At 39.3% G+C, this 18,352-nt stretch overlaps 1 protein-coding gene across 2 annotated transcripts in view; it reads right to left on the bottom strand.

Moving 5' to 3' along the window:
* The window catches only part of LOC132151488 (serine/threonine-protein kinase LMTK1-like), a 44,529-nt gene that overhangs the window by 3,987 nt on the left and 22,190 nt on the right, over positions 1-18,352 (bottom strand). The window contains exons 3-11 of one of the 2 annotated variants that reach the window (XM_059559615.1): positions 12,592-12,748; positions 7,744-7,823; positions 7,359-7,477; positions 7,041-7,128; positions 5,886-6,019; positions 5,491-5,575; positions 5,254-5,375; positions 4,531-4,680; positions 56-3,365 (exon numbers count right to left, since the gene is read on the bottom strand). In XM_059559615.1, coding sequence (XP_059415598.1) covers positions 56-3,365; positions 4,531-4,680; positions 5,254-5,375; positions 5,491-5,575; positions 5,886-6,019; positions 7,041-7,128; positions 7,359-7,477; positions 7,744-7,823; positions 12,592-12,748 — 4,245 coding nt within the window. The remainder of the gene's footprint in view (positions 1-55; positions 3,366-4,530; positions 4,681-5,253; positions 5,376-5,490; positions 5,576-5,885; positions 6,020-7,040; positions 7,129-7,358; positions 7,478-7,743; positions 7,824-12,591; positions 12,749-18,352) is intronic. The other variant, XM_059559624.1, reaches the window with a different exon arrangement.

Below are 18,352 nucleotides of genomic sequence, written 5' to 3'. Positions count from 1 at the left end.
AATAACATGCTTCTAAATGCACTGCCTCAAAACTACAAGAGATAATTCTACAAACCTGATCAAACAGAAACACAGTGACATCATCAAAGAATGACACTGCTTTTTTCTTGCTCTCCAGCTCATCGCAGAAGGACTGTGTTAGTAAGGAGGGCATTTTGAGGAGGCTGCGTAGATGGCGTGCACTGCTACGATCGCTAACAACGACTGGCACCACAGGGAACTCTTCATCGCTCTCATCACTCTGCTCCTGTATGTTGTAGCTAAAAAGTACTTCATCAGACTCATCACTATCCTCTGAATCCTCTTCATCTGCTTCCTCTCCATTCCCTAGTGGAGCTGGAACATCTAGGTCTTCTGGCAAGGCTGGAAGAATATTCTCCAAAGATTCATCACGCTTTGGTTTTGAAAGTCCTGAACCTATGGCACCTTTCTCTACTGAATCTTCCATTTCCACATTGTTTTCTTCCCTTGGAAGCTCCGGATTGTCCACTTTGTTACTGGCCTCTTGCTCCTCTGCTTGGATTATCTCCCCACTGAATTCTATTATGGTAGAGTCTGAGCCTAATGACTCTGCTGAGGAAAAGTCTCTGGTGTCTCCATTAAACTGCTCCTCCAGACCTGAGGCCTCCTGTGTTGAGGAAGAGCCTTCAGACACTGTGGATGAGTAGCATTCAGAGTTTGGTTCCTCTCCAGAGTGATCAGATTCCAGCCCAATACCATCATCTGGAGTTGACTCCTTGGTCAAGCAACCCCCCATCTCTGGAGGAATGGGTGAAAGCATAGATATCATTGGAACTGATGCAGGTGATGGACAGAGATTTGGGTTTGACTTTTTAAGACACAACTGTTTAGCATTAAGGGCAGCACTGTTGTCCTTTGGCACAGATATGCCATTTCCCTTCTCACTCTCCATGCTACAACCTTCTCTCCCAAATGTCTTTTCTGAGCCCTCTTTTTCTGCTTTGAGATCAAAGGCATCATCCTCATCTTGGCGATTGAAGAACATTTGGACCCCTTCACTGGGGCTCTTGTCATTCTCCATGTCATAGTCAGAAAAATAAGCAGAGTCTCTGTACTGATTCCTCTCACCAAGGCTGATCAGCGGAAGATGACTGCTAGATGGATGCAGGAGCATTACATTAACATCTTCATCTAGGTCCATATTGAGCAACATGTCACACTCATCTGATTCTACACTAGTGCTAAGGGCTGGATTCCCTTCAAAGTCTTTCAAGATAAACTCTGGGGATTCATTATTCTCTGTGTCATAGCCACTGTCTAAGGATTTCGGCTGAATGGACGTGTGGTAACTATCAGGGCTGAAGGCCTCACATGGGCTGCTGCTAGAGGCAAGATTAATTGTGTCCTCACAGTGTCTGGACCCAGTCTCACTCCGCATTGTTCTATGAGTTAGGTCAATATTGCCCACCTCTGCATACTCCAAGGTATAATCTGCTAAAACTCCAGAGGGGATGTCCATGCGGTCATCGCTGCAGTCATTAATTTCCACTAGACTGATACTGGAGTTGTTGGGCACCATTCTACAGTCTGTCAAATGGCTGCACTCTAAAACTGTTTTAGATAGATCCATAGGGCATGACATGATTTTTACACAAACTTCAGCAGAACCATCTGTCCCAAGTTTTAGTTTCTGTGCAGGGGATATCCTTGTCTCAAGCAACACGTTTTCTTTAGTCAATACAAGCTCTGATGGAAGAGTTGATGGATTCATTCTGCAACAAGCTCCTACATGAAAGTCTGATGTGTTGTTTTTGATATGTTTATGAACAATGTTCTTCTGCTGTGTATGAATAGGCTGACTTTCTGTGACAGAATGACATTTGGAAGATGATTCAACATCCTGAGTACTTTCAGGGCTTAAATGTAGGTATTCACCACCCTCTGAGTCAGCATGAGGTTTACTAGCAGTGGGCATACTATCCATAGTTTCCATGTATGAGTGGTCTTTGAGAGAATCGATGGAATTATATGTGCAACTGTTGCTTGTCTCCAACGCTCTTGATTTCAAATTCCCAACTTGAGAAGAGGGTGTTGGGTGACGTAAATCAAGGTATGCATCTCGAAAACCCACAGCTTGAGTACGATCACTTAAACTGTTGTTGTTTGCTGAGTGGTTGGAGTTCCAATTAGTTAACATGTTCTGAGAAAACAGATCTTCATCATCTTCCGAATCAGCACTCCCCCTGCCCAAAAGAAGGCCATCACCGGCATCAATATCAATGCTCATGTAGTGGGGTTTTGGCACACTCTTTTCTAAGGGGCCCATCATGTCATAATAGGCCTTATTGGCCATACTTCTTTCTACAGTTCTCTGGTTGGACTCAAGGTATGGGTCACAATGTGCCAAGCTGGGACTGCTAAGAGAGACTGAAACTCCGAGTGGGCTTTCCTTTACGTCATCGAGTCTATGGCAGAGGCTTCCTGACCCTCTTCTCTGCTGATAAGAGTCTGAACCATGTCCTCTTATCAAATGAACAACTGGCCCTGCTTGAGGTGATTGTTCACACTGTAAATTGTGCCTGTCACTTGAAGAAAAACATACTTCTGATTGGTTTATCTCTACCGAGGTTGGAATTCTTCTTTGGAGTGGCTCAATGGTTAGGCTACTATCTGAATCATAATCATTACTGTTGGGTTCGTTAGCTGCTGACCAGTAGGTGTTTGGCTGAGACCCAATGGGGCTCCTCCTGCCTGCAGAGGACAAGCTATTGTTGCTGGCTTCAAGTGTTGGGCTGTAATCAAGATTGGTGTCTTCTAAGTTGATGTTGCACTCAACTGGCTCTTCGATGCGGATGTAGTACTCACTACTTACTGAGGGGCTGTGTGCACTTAGCACTGGAACCACACCTGGATGGTCTGACTCATAGTAGGATGGAGAAACCCCAAGAGGGAGGCTCTCACCCTTGCAGCTACCCATGGAATTGCTAAGAGGGTAATACACATCCTGGTAATGGGGATTATTCTTTCCCAGTGGTCCACTAGCTGAAGAGGAGCAGTAGGGCTGCTCAGCTCGTGCCTGCTCCCATTTATACTCAAAGTTGAACCCCTGGCTGGTCTCAGTTACTGTCAATATATCATCCCCATTCTCAGACTGGAAGCTGTCTGCCATAGAGAAGTGTTCAAGTAGAGGAAATGAAGAAGAAGTAGAAGAGGTTACTTCAGGTGCAGGAGTCCTGTGAGAGCTGCTGGAGCCCAGACTTGGCCTGAGAGAGTTCCAGCGTTTCTCAAAGTCCTCCTCAGCATCAGTTGCACCCTTAGCACACAGGTAGCTTAGCAGGAGATGGACTTCCTCCACAACAGGCCTCTGCTCAGGTTGCAGCCAACAGAACTGCAATATCTCATACCTACTCACACACACAACAGAAAAGCAAATATTTTAGGCTAAAAACTAAAATTTATGAGAAACTCTACTGGTTTACTGTAACGATTAGAATGCAATCGGGGAAAAAACTATGTTGTTGTATAATTTGCTAATGCCTTATTAGTGTGGTCTCCCACCCTGCTCCTGGAGAGCTACCATCCTATAGATTTCAGCTCCATCCACACCTGAACCAGCTAATAAAGGTGTTCAGGGTTACATGATAATTACAGGCAGGTGTATTTGAGCAGGGTTGGAAATGAAGTCTGCAGGACAGTAGCTCTAAAGGAGCAAGCCCCGTTGAAAATCCAGCATATGCTGGTTAGGTATGTTTTGAAGCATGGATGCTGCTTTGAGCTGTTTTAAGATGGTCCTTTGCTGCTCATGAACTGGTTTAAGGTGGTCCTTAGCTGGTCATGTGCTGGTCCTAAGCAACTAGCTCCTGTTCAGGACCAGGTTAGTGCCAGCACATGACCAGCTTAATCCAGTTCATGACCAGCTTAAACCAGCTCAAACCAGTAGCCATGCTTCAAAACATACTTAACCAGCATGTGCTGTTTTTATTTTATTTTTTATTTTCAACAGGGTGGTTGCAGACCCTTGCTCTATTATCAATGCTTTATTATCTTATTGTAATATGGGTACTGGATTCTAGTATGGATGATATCCAGAAACTATTTTTGATGTTTTGAAATATGGACAGTTTAGCATGATAGTAGCCTTGCGGTCTTAAAGTAGGGTCATTGATTGTTTAGTATCCTGTTGGGAATGGAGTGGTATACTTGTATGCATGACTGCTCTTGATTAAATGGACAATGATTGGAGAGTATAAGGGTAAAATTAATTGCTGTGTGCTTCCGGGACTGCAATAATGTATGACTGATGGCCTTACAGAGGGGGAAATTAATGATTGACTACACAGGATTTGAGGAGTATTGATTTGTTGGTCCTGCCAAAGGAAATGGCAGTGACTGGTGGAGGCACCTGTGGTTGGAAGATATTGATTGTTTTACATGTATTTAAAAGCAAAGTGATTGGTCGGTTTGTCTTTGGAGAGGCACACTGATTGGTTTGGATGTGGTCATTGCTATTGGTAGACGTAAGGGGATGGGTGGCTCATAATGATTATTTGGACTTGTGAGACGACTCACCAGCGTTCACACAGAGGCACTTTCAGCAGAGGCTTTGGCAGTTTGAGCTGCTGTTCCTTTACAGCATATGTTAAAACCTGCCTATCAGTATAGTGCCTGTAAGGTTGGTTACCCAGTTCAAACAACTCCCATATCGTCACACCAAGTGACCTGCAGAGTACAAAAAATTTAATAAAATTTAGAACACAGAAACATAAGAAACAGCAAAATGTCTGTTGGTCTGAAATGTATTTAAAGTGCAAAAAGTCTGGAGCTTTATTTTCTCCTTATAGCCTATAGCATGTCACAGGGCAGAGCTTTTTTTGTTGATTATGCCTTTTAATTCCAAAGTTTGTAGGAATTTTCACAGAAGTAAGAAATATACTTCAGGATATAGTATGCTGCAAATTTTTATTATAATTGTCACCTTTATGAAAGGTGCTGAGCTGTGTTTTGTGCTTAAGCTTGTCAAATTCTTGAAAAGCATGTCTGTCTCCACTTGAATAAGTTATGCATGCTAGTTTTGCGTTCATCATTTGCAAAATTGGTAACATCCTGATTGTAATACTGTGTTCATCTTTGCACTCAGGTTATGTTTTAGTGCAAATATCATGGCATATTTTATATATACGTTTATCCTCCTGTAAAAATTATACAAAAAAAAATGTAATACAATAGAGACTGCAATTTAATACGAAGTTTGATAACCCCTGCCATAGTGATTTTCTCTGATTTATTTCTCACCAGACGTTGCTGGACTTGGTTTGGTCCACTACTAAGAGATTGCCATGGACTTCATCAATAAGTTCTGGGGCAATCCAGCGTAGAGGAACCCATATTTGATCTGCTGTCACATAATAGTCATCCTAACAAAGGGAAAGGATGCACTGATATTCAGTAAAAAGAAATACTGAGACAACATCAAAATAATAGTGTGAGCATGGCTTCTAATGCTAAAAATAAAAGCCTTCATAGACTCACCTTGTATTTGCTGTGGCTGAGGCCATAGTCTCCAATTTTAACTGCCATCTCTGAAGTCAACAGGCAGTTCCTTAGGGCCAGGTCACTGAGAACAGAACAGAGTGGAGCAATGTTTGCATCATTTATAGTTCCTGTCATTGGCAAACTTTCATTACAAGGGAAGTCACCTCACATTTTCTTCATTGGTGACACAAATAATTGATGATGTGTGTTGAGCAAGGGGTTTTCCCCCAGCAACAAAATCACTGATGCTGGAGTCTGTGACATGTACTCAGGCAGCACCAGGATATTGTTGCCAGGAGACACCAGAGCTGGACGTCCAGTGAGCGGTGGGGTGAAAAATAACAGAGACAATAAGTATGCAAAGAAAAGGCCAAAGGTAACTGTATCCTCACCTGTGAATGTAATTGTGTTTGTGAAGATACAGAAGACCAGAAGCAATCTCGCATGCCATCCGCTGAAGAATCAAAGGGTCAGGGGTCATTGAGTCTGCTGCCCGACAGCTACGGAGGTATCCTTTAACATCTCCCTGTATTGAGTAAACAGCATTCTTAAGTACAGCACGAATGCTAATTTTTGTTATAGTGATCAACTGTAATTCTGGTACCACTTTACAGTTTGTAACTGTGCAAATGCACAATTTCTAATATGACCAGCAGAGGGAGCATTAAGCTGTTCAATTAACCCTATGCTAAGCTCCATCCCCCTAGGATGCTCAGATCAGCTTTACAGAAATGAATAGGAAATGTCAGTGAACAGCACGTTTTTAAGTTAAATGTGCTCATAAATTCAATGTTATTCTTTTCTGTCTTGGAATGAAACAAAGCAATGCTGTTTTTCTTAATTACATGTTGAATGATGCCATATAGTGATTAAACTACTCAAACTGTGAAATCAGAATCAAGATCCTCATTTGATGAGCAGTTTTTAACGTTATGACAACATCCTCCTTATGGTACTGTGAGAAACTTGGAGAAAATGTAAATGTTCTTATAGATGTTGCATGTTCTTTTGTGAATGAGGGTGAGCGTCTAATACACCGCATGAACAGCATGAAAGTGGTAAAATACTACATGCATTCTCTCTGTGCTCCTTGTGTCACTATTATACTGAAGGTGACCTGGCACTAAAGTTTAACTTTCATTTTGTAATATTTTGGATTTAAAAACTACCCAAAGGCACAGATTCTCCATAGACTTACATTAGAAAAGAACAAAAGTCTGATTATACTCTATGGCAATATAGTTGCTAAGCTCAGATTGGTCAACATTTTTAAGGGCGTGGCTTAAAGAAGGGTCAATTGAACACCACAGCACAGCCACTTGGACTCAAAAACTCATGCAGTTTGTAGTTTCTTGCTCTCAAAACTATACTTAGTAAATAAAGAGGATGCTACGTCAATACATTGTGTAATAATGGATATAGTGTAAAAATGGCACTTCATGTCAAGAGGATTGCTGACTGCTAGTATAGACTCTAAAGGGTCATTAGACCAACTCAGAGTATGTACTGAAGATGGTGAGCGAAGCGGCTGGTATTCAGTGGCTTACCAGCGGGCAGTGCTCCATAACCAGCAGGTAGGGTGTGACTTCTGAACACTGGGACAGACACTGCAGGAGGGCTGGATGCTGGAGCACCCTGTGGGATTCACACACTCAGACATCAAAACACTGCTCACATGAGAAACCGTTTAGTTACACATTCTAAATAAGAGCTATCGTTAATGTTGCTTCACTTTGTGTCTCCAAATTAGATGTACTGACAAAAAAATCATGTATTTTAGCATACAGCATAAGATGAGTAAAAAAATGAGGGAGTAAAAAGAATTGTAAAAAATGGGTAAGAGAGATAAGAGGAAAGGTGTGTACCAGTAAGGCTGGACCTCTTCCAGGAAGTGCATCTGCTCCTGTACACTGGCACTGGCCTTAAGCTCCTTAACCACCACCTGTGTGGTACTGAGTCCAGCATTCACCTCCCCCAGCAAAACCTGAAAGCCAGCCCAAACCGCACATTAACATGGCTCACACCTGCCTCCTGTGAAACTGGCAGCCCCTGTTTAAAAAGAGTGAATACTTGGTGTGCAATTAAAATTAAACTGTTTGTTTAACGGTAGCTCATAATGAGATTACGGCAACATAATGCGTACACTGTACTGTGTATAAATTCAACCTCAAGAGTAGGGTACTCAAAAAAACTTTGCTATTTTCTCAGCACCAAATTACGGTATATTTTCGGAGTTATAAAAGGCCTCACCTTGCCAAACCAGCCCTGTCCTATTTCTTTGATGTAGAGGAGGCTGTGGCGTCCAAGATCTGTAGACTTCAGCTGCTGAACTGAGGGAAACAGAGAGACAATATACCTTCAGAATTGGCTTATAAATGAATGAGCAATATCCAGGGAGGCACACCCACAAGAACCATGGTTATCTCAAACTACCGCATGGAGGATTTAAAATTAAAGAAATTTGACACAAAAATTTAGACAACTTTAGTCCCACCTTCAACCATCATAATTCAGCAGATTAGCTCGGATGTTGAATATACAGACGGAGAGTGGCTTTCTTTGTCTGGCAAGAAACCATAGAATGAAGGTGCCGTTCTTCTCCGGTTCTCCATGTTTCCATTCACACGCCAGGGGTTTAACCCTCCAAGCCCTCGGACAGCTGAGAAAGCAGCCCTGTCTGTCTACCTTCCCAGAGACAGAGCTCATCTCCTCGCGCTGAGATACTGCACCCCACAACATTCCCATAATACACACCGCTGGAGCTCACAGCTGGAGCCAACTCAAATTGAAGCTAGGGGCTTCTGCTGAGATCGGTGTTTAAAGTGCCAAGTGTCCCAACAGGATCTGGACGTATGTCCGCAGCACAGCTCGGCACATGCCAAATGCATCTGCTCACTCAAGCAATGCCATGAGCACATAATAACCCTTGCTCCTCTGCCCCCTTCCCTCTGTCTGTTTCAGCAAGACTATGGGGCAATTGTAAACAAATAAAGCACTGTGAGCAGCAGAAAGACCTCTGTCATTAACACAAGCCCCCCACACACCTCCTCCTGCGCTACGCTACCAGCAGGTCTCACAGTCTGCGTGTGTGTGCCTCACAGACCCATCCCTGTATTAATGCACTAAACTGTTCTCCTCCTCTGCAGCGTTCCAGAAGCTTCTCATTCCAGCCCCTCACACTCCCCGCCACAGTTACATTGTGGCTTTTGTCCACAGAGTAGCAGCGCCTGGTACACCAGTACCAGCCAAAGACACACAGCCCATTCTCTGCCGCTCAAAGCCAGGATTGTCACAGCATTGACCCCTCCATTCCTGACACAACTGTCTCTCTTTTCTTCAGCAGACTTGAACTGGCCTTTTATATGATTTCTGTGGAATCTGTGAGTTGTGCATTCCTGTCCCACTCCTGGCATTCCCAGAGCAGCTCTGGGCCATGTTAAAAATGCATTAAAATGCAGCATATTTGCATGAGAAAGTCCAGGCTGGTCTACGATTGCACACTGACTAGAAGAGAAATTCTACTTAATACTGTATGTCGACAAAAGACTTCATACAGAGTAAAATTGCCAACTTAAATGGATAAGGGGATTTCACATGTGTTAAGATGAATTATATTATGTGAACTTCCAATATGGAAGAGAAAATACTGTACATCAAATTTAGTGATTTGGTGATATAAGTATGATTCTGGTGTTGATTCATGTATAGAACTGTAGCATGGTACTTAAACAGGGTTGCGTAATGACAGTATTTACTAGTTTATTTTTTTTTTGAGGCCGATACGGATACGATATTAGGGAGTAAAAAATATCGATAACGATATATCGGCCAATATTCTCTGTGCATAATATACTTGTCCAGTGGTCACGGTTGATCTCACTGTTCGAATTATATTACAGTTTTTGACCCACGGATCAGATACTTTTTTGGATCAGCAAGAAAAGAAAAATTATTCAGTTTAACTTGCTTTCCATTTATTACTTAAAGCGAAGAACAGTACTTCTTTGATACCACAGCAAATACTACTAGATTAAGAAACTAAGAAAGTTTAAAATAATTAAAGAGACAAGAGAACTGTTTTGTTGTTTGATGGTCATTAATGAAAGCAGCAGTATTTATAGGCCACTGTCCCTTTAAGACCTGATGCACGGATCTGATATAATGATACACATCACATTTCACATTTCTTTCTCCGCTATTTTCACTTACTTGAGACATAACTGACTGTGTTTACCTGAATAATTGTCTAGATCGGTATTTTGACATAATTTTATGTGTATGTATCTGTTCAGAGGATTCAGTTCGTTGTTCGCGCGCTGTCTGACACACGTGCGCGTGCTTCATGTGTATGCAGCTGTGCGCCTAGAGAACTGTGCGCGAGTAACAAAGTTCCCTTTTCTCTCTGGAATTGTTTAAAATTTACTTGCATGTGTAAATACGAACAAATTATAAACTTATACTCTATTATGGTTAAACTTTGCAATTAATTTGTGGATTGCATGGTTGACATTTATTAATCTTTAATTCAATTTAATTAATTTTAAACTTTATTCTGTTGAAGTTTATTTCACTTCGGAACATTCATTCACGGATCTGCGCTCCTTTGTCTTCACTCAAGTGTGAAGTATGTCAGAAAATGTCTTTAAATTAAAATTAAAGTATCTATGGAATAATCTACTGTATAATGGAAAAAGTTACTAATATTTAATTTAAAGAAAACAGATTAGAAAGCAGTCCTATCAATTCCCAAAGGACAAAATTAAATCCCGCATTGAGAAACGATTTCACACAGATGTATATCGCAACAGGGAGGAACAGAAGATCACAATTTCCATTTCATGTCGACTTTATATTGGGATGTATGCATTTACTATTATATAAAGTGACAAAGAGTGATATACTGTAGGATTTGTTCCCATAGCTCAACAACTGGTCAAGCATAGTGCTAGTAATGACAAGATTGTGGGATCAGTTCCTATGGTTTCTGAACTCTGTTCCTCGAGGTCTACTGTCCTGCAGAGTTTGGCTTCAACCCTAAACAACCAGCAAATCAAGGTTATTATAGACAGGTGAGTTTGATGAAGGTTAACTCTGCAGGACAGTTGACCTTGAGGGCCGGAGCTGAGAAATCTGCATTAAACGCTCTGTAAGCTGCTTTGAATAAAAGTCACAGCTACATGAATAAGCACAATGAAAATGTCTGCAGTAGGCATTTTAGGGCCATATATGTGATCCCCTCTTTCTCTGATTCTCCCTGCTCAACCTCTTCCAGACTGAAGCTTATGTCGCAGTCAATGAAAACCTGTAAATGTAGTTTGGGAGTGAAAAAACACCAGGAACCAGTCAAGTGTTCATTTCTGTCTCTTTGCAATAATACAACAAGAGGGGGAGGATGGAAAGGGAGCGTTTTAACCATGACCTAGACCTTCTCAACGAGGGACTCAGTGCTACCCTCTCCCTCTGCAACACCTGGACCAATCACATGGCTGTAACCACGGGCGACGAACAGTCCAGAGGCTATTGGCTGGCTCCTAAAACTCTTTTGTCCAATCCGTGCCTGTATTTCAAGCCAGCATCCCGCTGTCTCCCCCACCCTCCCCTGATGCGCTAAGCAGACAAGAGAGCGTGAGTCATAGAGAGAAAACCTGACTTGCACGGCTTCTTCCACCTCCAGATTCCACACAGTCACCCACCGAGTGAGTGGATTTGACTTGATGCAAAATCAACTGTAGTACATTCAGTAGATTTTTATCAATCCTGAAGAACCTGTTAGTGTTGTCAGCCTGTGTAAAACTTGCTGATATTGTGGCCAGGCATTTTGAGCGGTTGCCAGGGTGTTCCTATGTAGCTGGTAAGGTTTTCTGCATTGGTTTGCAGTTTCTCGGGTGTCCTAAGTGGTTACTAGGTGGTAATAGAGGTCATTCTGCTTCTATATAGACATATATTTTGTTAGGATATTTTTTAGGATATATTTAGAATGTGTGTGATATATATGCTTTTAACCATTCTAATATGTTGATTTGCTACTCAAGAAACATTTTTGATTATTATTATCATTGTTGAAACTGTAATAATTTTTATTAGGATTTTTTTTATGAAAGTAAAGTTCAAAAGAAGAGCTATTTTTGGCTTTTTTTGCCTGTATTATAACAGGACAGTACTTATACAGGAAGGGAAAGATCCACAAGCTGGGACTCGATCTCTAGATGCCCGAATATATTGGGGCTATTGGGGCTGACATAGAAATCTTTTATAACCTTACTGTCTTTACTGTCAATATAATGCTTGCTGAATAAATTTCTTTCAAAAAACCCAAACTTTTCTAGATAGGTAATGTGTTTTACAAAACTTTCAACCTAAAATATGTGCAGAAGCCCTTGTTGGTTGCCTTGGTAAGCACTACTAAGAAATCTCTTCTAAAGAGATGAAAATGTACAGCTGATTTGGTTTTCTGACACATCTGTTTCATATCTGTTAAAATATTGCTGTTAAAAACATCTTAATTTCCATCTGTACTCTCCAGTGCTTCCATGCATTGATAACTTCCTTTCCTTTCTGCAGTCCAGTTCACATGCATCCATCATGCCAGGAGTCCTCTGGGCCTGTCTCACACGCATTATGCAACTGACAGACATGTGTTCTGTTTCCAGAGACGGTTCGCTCTCCTCCACCCCTCTTTGCACTGTGAGAACATAAACAAGGCCACTGCTCTTTTTCCAGAACCATCCGTTCACAATGGGCATAGTCCTGTTATGTACCCTTCCTGTCACAAGGCCATTAGGAATGTGCGGGACAAATATCAGCATAGTGTGGCACTTCACTTCCACTATTGTTTATTAATGAAACAATGCAACCAGCATCGCAATGTGTTACAGTGATGTACTATAAACACCACAGTTAACACAGGCAGTGTTAAATCAGCATCTAAATCATGTTTTCCATTAAAAACATGCCTCCTAATGATTGCCACCATGAATCACATGACCAGCACGCATTCAATATCCCTTTCATTGCTTTGCATTTTCAAAACATGGAAAAAAAATCTTTGCATTATTCAAAACACCTCCTTTTGTGAATAATAAATAAATAATGACAAACCGTGCAGATTCTTACATGACTTGCTAGGCTGTTTGGACACAGGTAGTGAAACCTCCGTGAGGGGCAGGATATAAACCTCGGGGTCATTCTGAGAGCTGGGGGAGGCTAAAGTGGAAAGGTCAGCTTGGCCTTCCTCCCCCTCTGTATTTTCAAACTCCTGCAGGGAACAAAAGCACACAGAGACTTCAGATAAATGCTTTCTATTGTAATATATTTTGAAAATGCAATTTATTCCTGTGATGCAAAGCAGAATTTTCAGCATCGTTACTTGCAGTCTGCATTCTTATATCAGTTCTATTACTTTATGCATACTGTGAAATTAATATGAAATTTGAATGGTCTCTTTTGTCACAGTGTGATGGCTGATGAAAGCCTCTAATGTGGGATTTTCTTTGTTGTGAATGCTGGATGCCACATTTCGGAAATTAGGCAATCATATGCTTGGACCCAATAACCTATCCAGCTCCCACAGCTCCACATGTTGGCTCATATTCACACATTATGACTATTTCTGAGCATCTGTGTTGGGGAATTGTAGTACTGAATCTGTGCCATAACCAGCATGAATTAAATTCCTGTATTTGATCCGAATTTGGATTTGGGTAGTAAACAGGGTGCAGAACTACTTTGCATTTGAAGTAAGTAATATTATATATTAATAACCAGTAGTCTTAATATTTAGCATGTGTTAAGTTGTTGAGCACTAAAGCACTAAATGAAAGCTTCTAGGAAAGGCCTTTTACCGTTTCTTAGTAATTCATAGTTTTTACATGCAAAAACCATACATTTGACAACATTTTACTTAAAATTACATAAATTGCAGGGTTAAAACATTACATTTTTATTCACTGTACATGTTAACGTGAAAAAACACTATAAGGCCTGCTGTATCATATTCAAAGCACAAATAACATGATCAAAGCTTTGCAGTACAGGATCCACATCTGTTTGATAGTTTATACTTTTTAGCAAGTGAAAGGCCTTTTATTGTCATTGTAAAAAATGCCCTCCTTCAGGTTGTGGCTTTTGAGAAACATTTATTAGTTAATCTCTCAATCATCATTGCATTGCATTAAACTACACCCGCAATAAAAACCACAGAGCTTTGATCATAAAACAAGCATTTAAATTTAATCTTGCTAAGATCTATTATAGGGAGATATAAAGTGACATCTGATATTTGTATGCATTTTATGCAAGTAGCCTGTTATACTCATAAAATCTCTTTGATTTACATTACCTTTACAAACTGAAATCATAATTGCATACTTAAATATCAGCAACTGCACCAAATGTTTTAGAAGAGTACATATGCAAAACCCTTTAAGTGCCTTTTGATATTGAACATTTTTGTTTTCTGTATGTTATTTCACTTCAATGTCAATACAAATAACCATTAAAGTGAACTTACTAAAACCTACAAATAGGAACCTGATAAAAAAGCTAATTTTAGAGGAAAATCTTTTAAATTAATTTAGATTGAATTTTTCAGGATTTAGAGGGGTTAACAAGTTTTGAACACATTAGAAGTTTGTGGTAGTTAGTTAGTAGGTAACCAGTACTGTTGTTGACAGAGAGTTGTGGAAGCAGTTGTGAGCATCTGTTGTGTGACTGTAATCAAACTAATGTAATCAAATTCCAAATTGCCATTAGCTTTGGCCAATACAATTTACCTTCCTGCAAGCCAGTTCTTCACTTATGAATATTGTCCATGACTAGAAGCCCTGTCTTTACTTATAAAAGAGCATTCTCTCTGCCTGCATATCCTCATAAGCTTGGTGGGCCAATTTTTTTTTTTTTTTTTTTATTTTTTTTTTTTTTGCAATGGACAACATCTCTTATCTGCTGGATTTATTGAGGAAGGAAAATTCCATTTCTCTATTTTTCAGGAATGGGACTAACTACCTCCATTTCCTGTATAATACAGTGGCATGCGAAAGTTTGTTAACCCCATGCAGAATCTGTGAAAATGTGAATAATTTTAACAAAATAAGAGAGATCATACAAAATGCATGTTATTTTTTATTTAGTACTGTCCTGAGTAAGATATTTATAAAATGTAGTCTTCCCTCTCCACTTTGAATGTAAAACAGCTGTAAGAGCAGATCTAGACTGAACCGTATCTGCTAATGTGGTGTATATCATCGGGAGTGGGATGTGGCTCGGAGGCAAATTGATGCAATATCATTAAGAACCACTTGAGGGTGCAAAGTAATTTACTTAATTCACACAGTCCATCTAAATATTTCATACTTCAATGTGTTATTCGTGCATTATGTGTGCATTACTAAAGTGCTAACAGGACATATTTGAATTGGAGGCAGCAGTTTATCTTTATTCAACAGCAGTTGATAAAAACTTTAACTTGAAGTGAGCTATTGGTTTTCTTGCTTTATGTGCATGCTGGGATAAAGAGGATAAGATGAGAGGCTGGGAAATGCTGACCTGCTTCTCTCTACTGTACCATTTGTGCTTACAGATATTCATTATATTTCCTCTGAAACATAGTGAGAGACATGGCAGCATCTATCATTACTTATAAAGTTTTCACATTGGTTTTTAAGAAAATAATACTTTTGTTCAGGACAGATGCATTAATTTGATGCATGTCTGTTTCAAATAAATGGTGTTCTTTTTAACTTTATACAAAATGATTTTTCAAAATTGCAAATAAAACAAAGATTATTGGTGTACATTTTAGAAGATAATATCCCTACTTCCATTTGCATGATACATCCGATGTATTACTTACATTTCTTTGTAATTAATGGTGAAATTTACTACTGATTTCTAAGTAAAAAATTGGTAACACTTTATTTTAAGTTGTGTTTGTTACATATGTTAAATGTACTTACTATTATAATAACAATAAATTATATGTTATTACCTGCAAGTAAACCTAAAATAAATCCTAGCCCTAACCATATAGTAAGTACAGAACACGTAGTTCATTAATATTTCTCAAATCTTAAATATATAATTACACTGTAAAAAGGACACCCTTAAAATAAAGTGTAAGTAAAAATTGTTTCTTAACAAATTTTTTTCCTCAGTGTATTAATCCTGGAAAAAAACACATTCATGGTTTACACAAAAATATGTTTTCAATATTTTAATTGTAATAATATTTCACAGTGTTATGCTATTTATTATGTTACAATAATATGTTGTTATGTTATAAATAAATTCAGCCTTGGTGAGTTTAAAATATATATTTTTTCTTGTTATGGTACCTGTATTAGGTATTTATAATTAATTTTTTTTGTCTCGTTTCTCATTTCAGCTTGTCTCTTTAACAGTACAGTAAGTAAATAATCTCATATAGTACATTTTAATACAATCTGTTTTAATACATGCCAATACAATTTTGATGAGTCTGACTCTGAGAGAAGTACAGTCTGTTCAATCATACATCTTAAGAAGACAGCATGACAGATTGATCATAATGAACTCTTCTACTCCACCTCATCTAATAAGAGACTATTTACAGTGTAGTTATGGCATCTATCAGCAGGGTCTAACTCTTTAAGGGATCTAGTCAAATCTACTCTGGCAAATGTACTGACATACAGATAGTAGAGAGTATTCAGTTTGATTTTGGCACGGGATGTTCGACCACCATGGACTGCAGCCATACAGTCAGACTCTTCTCAACAAATGCACAATAAGAAGCCCAAGCATCTTGATGAAAAGTACGCCAGTGTAAAGCAGCCAACTCATTTCAATTAGACTCCAGCAATGGTTGTAGCTCACTCACTGCACTGCGCTGGGGAGCGAGGGCTGTTTTCCATTCAGGAAGAGCAGCTGTCTCACTCCATCAGCAGCGTGTGTGTGAGCGGGGCTGGGGCTCGTTCACAATACACACAATCTCTAAAGAGGCTTTAGTCACATTTAATACCAACACGACTGTGTGTTACAGAGACGCATGTGAAATCTGGATGGAGAGATGTGGTCTGGCCCCACATGCTGCAGCAAGTGCCATGCACTCTTTGGTAATGTCAGTTAAATCTGCACTTTTTTGTTTCTGTTCAGTTACTGAGCATTATTTAAGAGATTTAGTCAACTAATATATGCTATGGTTCTGCCATGGTATGGGTTATGTGGTACATGCACCATTTAAAATTAAATTGCCTTTTAAATGTCAATTCAGGTCCTGAATATATATTAAATGTTGTCCTTATTTTGATATATACAGTTAATCTCAGAATAAATCTAATCTGATCTAATATTATTACTTTATAAAGTATATATATATATATATATATATAAAGTAATAATATAAGATCAGATTAGATTTATTCATTATATTAGCAGCTGAGATCAAACTGTATTAACAATATATATATTTTGATTCATTAATTAGTTCAAATTAGGCACAACAGTAATGAGTGCAAATATGTTGTCCATTATATTATATTATATTATATTATATTATATTATATTATATTATATTATATTATATTATATTATATTATATTATATTATATTATATTATATTATATTATATTATATTATATTATATTATATTATTCAGGAGCTATAGTATTGCACATTTTATTCAGAAAAATTCTATTCTACAAGTCTAAATATTATTTATATAAACATTTAAATTAATTCATTAGTCAAAATCAATGGTGCATTTTATTTTGTTTGCAATTCTTGGACTTATGAAAGTCCCCTGTTGTGGGAAGTATCTTGCTACAATTGTGTTAAGGTTTACTATATAGGCACATTCAGGCCTTTAGTACACTCTCACTATCACTTTTGTTTGGTTGTCACATTTAGGCTTAGAATGAACTAATGTACATTCTTCATGCAGGCTGTTACAGGCTTATAATAGGCCTTATTGAGTTAGAGCAAGTAAGGCTAGAAAATCCTACACAACAATGAATATCACAGCAATCTCGACCATGTTTTCCATTGCCTTCCTCCAGGTCAGTCTATATGGGTCAGCTTGTTTTCTCTCTGAACAGCCATACAAACATGGACAGACTTTCCACAGGGTGGCATCCCTGTGATTTCCGCAGAACACCAAATGCCATGCTAATTATCTGTGCCACTGTGACTTCCTGGACTAGAAGCACTTTCACAGTCTGCCACAGACAGCCCAGTGTGGGACAGACATGGACCAACCATCCACCCACTCACAGTCACTTAGAGCAGACGATCCTATTAAAAACAGGCAGTCCAGGAACACGGCTTTACAGGCAGCTTATTAACGGCCTGTATCTGTGCTGCGATGCTTCCTATGATGTGCAAATTCTCCCACTGCTGCAGTGCATGTGCACATAAACAGCTCGCTTATTCTGATCCATTAATCCTCAACTGTGTGTGCCAAACTAAATCTGATAACTTATCCCTCTGTCCCCGTCTGTTCATATCTCTGTCAAACATCCATGTTCCCTTGTCCCCTAATTTTTGTTCTTGCTGAGCAAAACCTATTTCTATTAGGTAGAGTCTTCAGCCACCTGAGCTGAATCGACCCATGCATCAGAGCCGTGCTGGGTTTACATGTGCCATACTTCACAAAGAAATGCTGTGGCTCTGTTCCTAAACCCTTTGAGCTGCAGTGCTGCCTAAATGGGCAGCTATCTTATAATGCAGCATCCTGACTGAAATGAATGCCATGCATTTGTTGTTGTTGTTGTTGTTTATTTATTTGTATCCATATACTGGATAAACAATACAGTTTGGGAGATTGGTATCAGTGAGATTTGTAAATGTTTGCAAGGCTGCATTTATTTCATCACAAATACAGTAA

The sequence above is a fragment of the Carassius carassius genome, chromosome 1, assembly GCF_963082965.1.
Source record: "Carassius carassius chromosome 1, fCarCar2.1, whole genome shotgun sequence".
In the NCBI taxonomy this organism is placed as follows: domain Eukaryota; kingdom Metazoa; phylum Chordata; class Actinopteri; order Cypriniformes; family Cyprinidae; genus Carassius; species Carassius carassius.
The sequence above is the reverse complement of the archived record's forward strand: the minus strand, read 5'-3'. Positions and strand labels throughout refer to the sequence as shown.